General features: G+C 41.1%; 1 protein-coding gene across 2 annotated transcripts in view; it reads right to left on the bottom strand.

The window, feature by feature from the left end:
- Positions 1–2242: 2242 nt before the first annotated feature.
- Positions 2243–6249, bottom strand: part of wrap53 (WD repeat containing, antisense to TP53) — a 13258-nt gene continuing 9251 nt past the window's right edge. For both annotated transcript variants that reach the window (XM_035675079.1, XM_035675080.1), the window contains exons 9-11: positions 5215–5318; positions 4833–4976; positions 2243–3940 (exon numbers count right to left, since the gene is read on the bottom strand). In XM_035675079.1, the coding sequence (XP_035530972.1) occupies positions 3715–3940; positions 4833–4976; positions 5215–5318 (474 nt within the window). In that variant the 3' untranslated portion in view covers positions 2243–3714. The remainder of the gene's footprint in view (positions 3941–4832; positions 4977–5214; positions 5319–6249) is intronic.

Here is a 6249-nt window from a genome sequence, read left to right as displayed (position 1 = left end):
CACACCGCTGAGTGTTTGCTTGAGTGCTTCGCTGTGGGATTAGGAGATTCAACAGGCAGACAGCCATTTGAATAATTGTTTTCAAATGTCTTTCTTAATATCAAGATCCCATTACTTACTATTCTGCACACTCTCTGGTGTCGAGCGCTGGGACTGTTAAGTTTGTGTGTGTGTGCCTGTCTAATGGAAGGCACTTATGCAAGGCCATGGAGACTCACTCAGGATGCGACGTAAATGGAAGCACAGAACACAGAAACACAGAACACTTGATGTGGATTGGCTCATTAACTGCACAAGTGGAAAGACTACACTGCTAGCCACCTTGGGATGAAGATAATGGCTCTGCTGTCATCTGTGGCAGTTCGGCCGACATGGCTTTCCGATACAGACACAAATAACACGTTGACAGATGTTTAAAGCATTAAAGATGACAATTATTCAGTGTAACCTCGAGAATTTCTTTGTTGGCAAGGTAGTTTAGCTGTAGACTTAACAATGAAAACCACAACATTTAATCCTGAAATCACTATCTATCATAGGCAATTAGTGTGGTTTTAGCCAAAGGGGGAAATGTTTTGACAGTCAGAACACAAGCCTGATTTAACATTTAGGAATAGTTGTACATTTCAGAAGAATACAGCAATTCCTTAGGAAAGGTTGGGCTGATGTGGCGCTGCCTGATGTGGTTTGTCACAAGTTTGTCATGAGATTTGACCAACTTCGTTGCTCAAAAAAAGAGAAGACAATGTGAAATAGTGGACTGAAGATCATGGCAAAATGAATGTCTGAATATGCAATGGACTAGCCTCGAGGGAAGGAATCTGACTGCAAACAAAACTTTGTAGCTAGCCATAAATACTGCATCAGCTTTTCCCCAGTGTGCTACAGTATTAGTTTAGAGTGGATGCGTTTTTTGTTATCACTCTACACCCCTTAGCAGCAAAATGATGAGCATAAGAGTTTTCAGAGTACTAGCAAGGCTGCAGCGGTTGATTTTTTTTGGCCGTTTGGGGAAAGCCAACAAGCTGTAAACAAAACACTGACATGACTTTTCTTAAAATTGAGAAGTTGCCAATTTTAAACACTCAGCAGACACAGAGCATTTGCCTTCATGTGGAGACACGTTTGTCTATCTGACAAATCCAAGTCCAACATTGACTCTCCTTTTAGCTTTGCTTTTCTCTCCACAAAGTCTTCAAGGATAAACAGTGTCTTTTTAGCTGCTAAATGCTCCACTATTTTGACCAGCCTTCTTTGTCTGTCCGTTTGTGCTGGGCAGATAATGTACAGTAGGTTTATCAGGGCATGTTTGCGGAGAGCGACAGTGGCGTAAAGCAAAGTTATGGGCTATAAAACCAAAACAATGAACTAAAAGATGCTAAAATGCTCTGTGGAGCTGAGAGGATAATTCTCTGCAGGCAACCCCTTTTATATTATGCATCGTAATTCTATGCTTTGTTAATATAAACTGATTGATTAGATTCTGTATGTATTCAGATCCCTAGCTCTGACAGTGAAGCATGTTCTTTCTATCACTGCGAGAGGTCTGTTGAGCAGATACGATGTAGAAAAGCTTCAATCTGTCTGTAGATTGTCTCACAGTGATAGAACACCAACATCAAGTCCAAGGAACTGTCCATAGATCGACTTGATTCAAGGTGCCAGTCTCCTTGTGTCATAACTACTTTCTGTCCCTAATGGCCAATAGCACACACACACACACACAGGCGATAAGGACATACATCTCACTCATCACCACACACACACTCACACATTCTCTGGTAGGCTTGAGATTAAGACAAGCCCAGACCATCAGACAAACAAGTAGCAATCACTACACCACTGGATTATCTATTACACTTTTTTTTTTTCTTTCACTGCCCCCAATTTTCCTTCTTGTCGTCTCTCTACCTACTTTCCTCTCCCAAGGCGGAGACGGTCGCTAAGCAACCTTCACAACACAACAGCGCAGCTCTCCAACTTGGCTCTCTGCTCGGTGCGCCCCTGTGGTTTCAGACAATCAAATACATGAGTGTGTGTGCATTCATACAGAATGTGTGTGGGAAAGGTGAAAGCTATGAATAGTTTCCATCTCATAAGCGAAAGCCAGAAGTCCCTTTAGCTTTTAAGAGCCGCCTCTTGACTCAAGTGTAACATCATCTTGTATTCATCAGGTATTTATTACAGGGCATCCAACTCTGGACTGCCTTACAAAGAAAGGACAAAAATGAATAAGGCCGTGAACCTGTGAGGAGATATGCTTTTAATTCACTCCAGCTTGAATAAAATCACCAGAAATCCACCTGTCGTAGACACAGCTATCTATCTGTGACACTAAAGCCTACATGGTTCCTAATGTTCCCTGGTGATAGTAGCCACACAATTGTAGCTATTTTTACTTGGCAACAAATTTTAGTTCCAACAAGTGAAACCTGGATCAGCACAGGCTTTAAAACGAATAGATTCCTCAGTGTCTAAAGATACAAGGCTTAGGTTTCAGAATCCCTACAGCAAAGCACAACCCACTGATGGCAACATAAGCATTGAGCAAATCACTGCAGTACATTATTAATGCAATTATACAAATACAATGTGTTTTGTGCTGCCATATCACCACTCACACAGGTACAATGTAATCAGAGTGCAATCTGTAGAAAAAATAAGAGACGTCGCTTGTTTTCCAGGTGCACCCACTACTGAAAGACTTTCACAGATTGTTATGAGGTTACAGTAATCAAGCGAGCTGCTTACAGAGTATACATTCGGAAAATCAGAATGATCATCATGGCTTTACAAAAATATACATTTGTGGGCATGCACTGGGCGACACAACACTTGCTGCGTCCAATAGTTTAAAAAAGAAGGTAAAAACAGGAGATCCCATCAGTTTACAAAAGCAAAGCTCAAAGAACAAATGGCACTTACTGTAACTATAGCAGTTAGGAAATCTCCGGGGCAGCGTTACAGCCACACACACGTAAACAAACACTCCCACAGATACAACTCAAATAGGAGGTGTGATCAGTAGACAAACACTGGGCCGCTTCATGCCACAGTCAAGGATTTCAATTCAACCAAATATAACCAATTCAGGAAGCAGATTCCCCAATAATAATAAAAAAACAAAACAGAAAATACAGGTTTCATAAAAGATTCATTGAATTTCACCTTGACTGGATTTAAAAAAAAAAACATGTTCTCTCACTGATTGAATAACAAAATGGAGAAATATTAGGCTCCAATCCACCCCTTATGCAACCCACATGTTGTCTCAACCTGAGTAAGGTTTTAAAGAAAACCCCCTTGGTTTCAGCATTGATCAGAGTCTTGGCATACAGTTCCAATTCCTATTTACCAAATTTGCATTACAGCAATGAAGTCTTCAAACACAGAGCCCTGAACATCTGTTCTGTACTGACCTGATACAATGTTTTATAATCCTTTAATGTTAACTCTGAAAGTGAGAATACTGTGGCGTGTAAATGCTGTAAACTAGCAGGTGATATGTTTAGAAATGTATTTCGACTGTTAATGCCTATGGTAACTGGATATTTAAAAGTGATCCAGAAATGCTTTCCCTCCTCAGGACTTCATGTTGTTGATGGCAAAGAGAATCTGACTGACCAATAATTAGCTTTATCCACACCAAACATTCCCAAAATAAATATCACATGGCAGGTCTAACTCAATTTGTTGTCAGCTGGCTGAACTAACTCAGGCCTCCACCACCGCTGTACCCTGTTCTCGACTCCCCTCTGCGGCAGGGCCGAGCGGTCCGGCCCACCACAGGCTCAGGGTGTTGTCTTGTCGGATCTCCTGCGGTGACATCACAGCGTCACCTCCCTCGCCGTCAGAGGCTGAGTCACCCTCACTGTCGCTCGGCCACGGGAACTGACGCTGCCCGCTGGAGGTTGCCAACAATGGCATGAAGGGATGAATGCTGTAGAAGACAGAAATGGAGGAACAGAAAGAAAAGGGAGAAATGAAAATGCTGTAGTGACGAGGGTGTACTGCAAAAAAATGTAATGCATGTTATCGCAGGGACTCAAGATATTTGAAATATCTGGTATTACGCACTGCGACGCTGCACCCATTATGCATTTATATTTAGATGCACATTCACAGCCATGATACATAATTCTTCAGCTTATCAGCCGCTTCATATCTTCTACACAGAACACACTAACATTAGATTGCATGAATTGCTACTAAGCAACAGAGCAATTTACTGGATTTTTCAAAAATATATACAGAAGCTGTAGTTATTGCTGTATGTTGTGTTATATTACAACTCTAAAATTGGAAGCCCTTTTCTTCTCTTATTCAAAATATTTTGGATGATTGGTTTGCATCTCCTTTGCTTTTGTGTGAATGATTGTGGGACCCAAACAGTACAACACAGGCAGGAAAACAGCAACACAGCCGCTGAACATGATTGTAGGACCTAAATTTGATGATTGCTAACAATCTCTCTGCCATCTGTTTGTACTGAAGTCCAATATAATCTTTCTCTATCAGGATTCCTTATGTGTGTGACAGTTTGTACCATTTTTAATAGTAGTTAGTTGAGGGCTAATGGACTTACTGTGTAGCTGAATTTGAGTTCTGACAACAAGATATCTCATGATGAAGCTGTGGTTCCTACCTTTTATAAGTTTTATTTTGTGATGAGAAGATATTTGAACCCTTTTACTACATGGCAAGTAATAAATCAACTTCGATCTGATATTTCCATATCCATCCTATCATTACGGAACCTGCTACATTACACAGTTGGGTTATGTGTCATCAGCCCATAGGATGGGTTACTTTTTTTTTTTTAGCAATCACACCTGATGCCGTTGGTGCAGTCCCAATGGGCCTGAAACCTGAGCTGAGGTTGCAGTAGCTCCTCGTTACCATCAGGAGGAGCTGTCTGGGTGTCCCATACTGACACCACTCCCTCCGTGTCGCCACTCAGCAGGTACTTGCCTGACCTACACAGAAACAGACAAACATGATGGACCTAATGCGAGGACTGACAGGGCACAGGTGATTACTGATCAGCATTTATACACCTGCATGAGTTCAACTAAATGATCAGCCCAAGTGAACAGGAAGAAACTGGATGAATACTCATTACGTAGGTTCCAGGACAGTATCACCACTTTGTTACAGTTCAAGCCCACACACACATATCACTGAGTAGAGTTCTAGTTAGTGAAGTAAACTTACATGTCCAAGTCAAAGTAGATGCGCTGGTTAGTGGCCACATTCCTCTTAAGTGAAAACAGAACCTTGTCTGGCTCTCTTAGGTCCCAGCACAGGATTTCTGGATCCTACACAAACACACACACATTCATCACAAAAGCCCTTTGCCCAGGGCTTCAGAGCTGACTACATGTAGGTGTCAGATGTAATTTTTTTTGATCGAATAAAAAAACTTGACTATTGCTGCACAATTAATCGAAACAACGTGATGTAAATCTTTTTTTCTGCAAACAATAATTTCCAATACCACCTCAAACTCAAATTCAGATTTCACATTTGTATTATGATGTATTGAAATGGATTTCACTTAGACCTGCAGTGGGTTAATCTGTACTCTTTTCTGACCCTTTTGCTAAACTGTAGATTTAAGTGGCAGAGGGACTTGCATGCTACACAGTAACTTCGTAAACTCTGGAATGCTTAACTAGTGTATATTTAATCTGAACACAGTGACATAAGGTAACAAGTGTGAATGGAGGGCATTGAAATCACAGATGGTTATGGAGTCTCTAAACTGCAATGTCAAATTAGAAGAAGACTCCAGACACTAAGGACCTGTATGCATGTCATTCATACTAAATGTATGGTGCCGTCTACACTCCCCTTAGTGTTAATTATTGGCTAATAATTTACAGAAATGCTGATCAGTTTCCAGAAAATCTGATTACTGCAAATTCAAGCTCATGTGATGGCTAACCTCTGCAGCACCCTTCTGACATACAGCGAATCTTTTGACTTTCACTTCTGGCGGGAATGCCATTATGTCTAATCAGATTCATTACATGGCAACTCAGGCTATCAAGACAGGAACTTAGCATATAAAGCTCAAATCCAAAAGCTTTGATGATGCCTGTGTCAACCAATTTTCCAAAGCAACAGAGCAAAGTCATTTGTTACCTGCTTAACACACAAAGCCTACTGATGGTGTGTGTGTGTGTGTGTGTGTGTGTGTGATCATTCAAACAAAGCAATGTTATTACCCTCCTCTCTGCATGCAAG

This window comes from Morone saxatilis, unplaced genomic scaffold, assembly GCF_004916995.1.
Source record: "Morone saxatilis isolate NCDOM2014 unplaced genomic scaffold, NCSU_SB_2.0 Contig4, whole genome shotgun sequence".
NCBI lineage: Eukaryota > Metazoa > Chordata > Actinopteri > Moronidae > Morone > Morone saxatilis.
The sequence above is the reverse complement of the archived record's forward strand: the minus strand, read 5'-3'. Positions and strand labels throughout refer to the sequence as shown.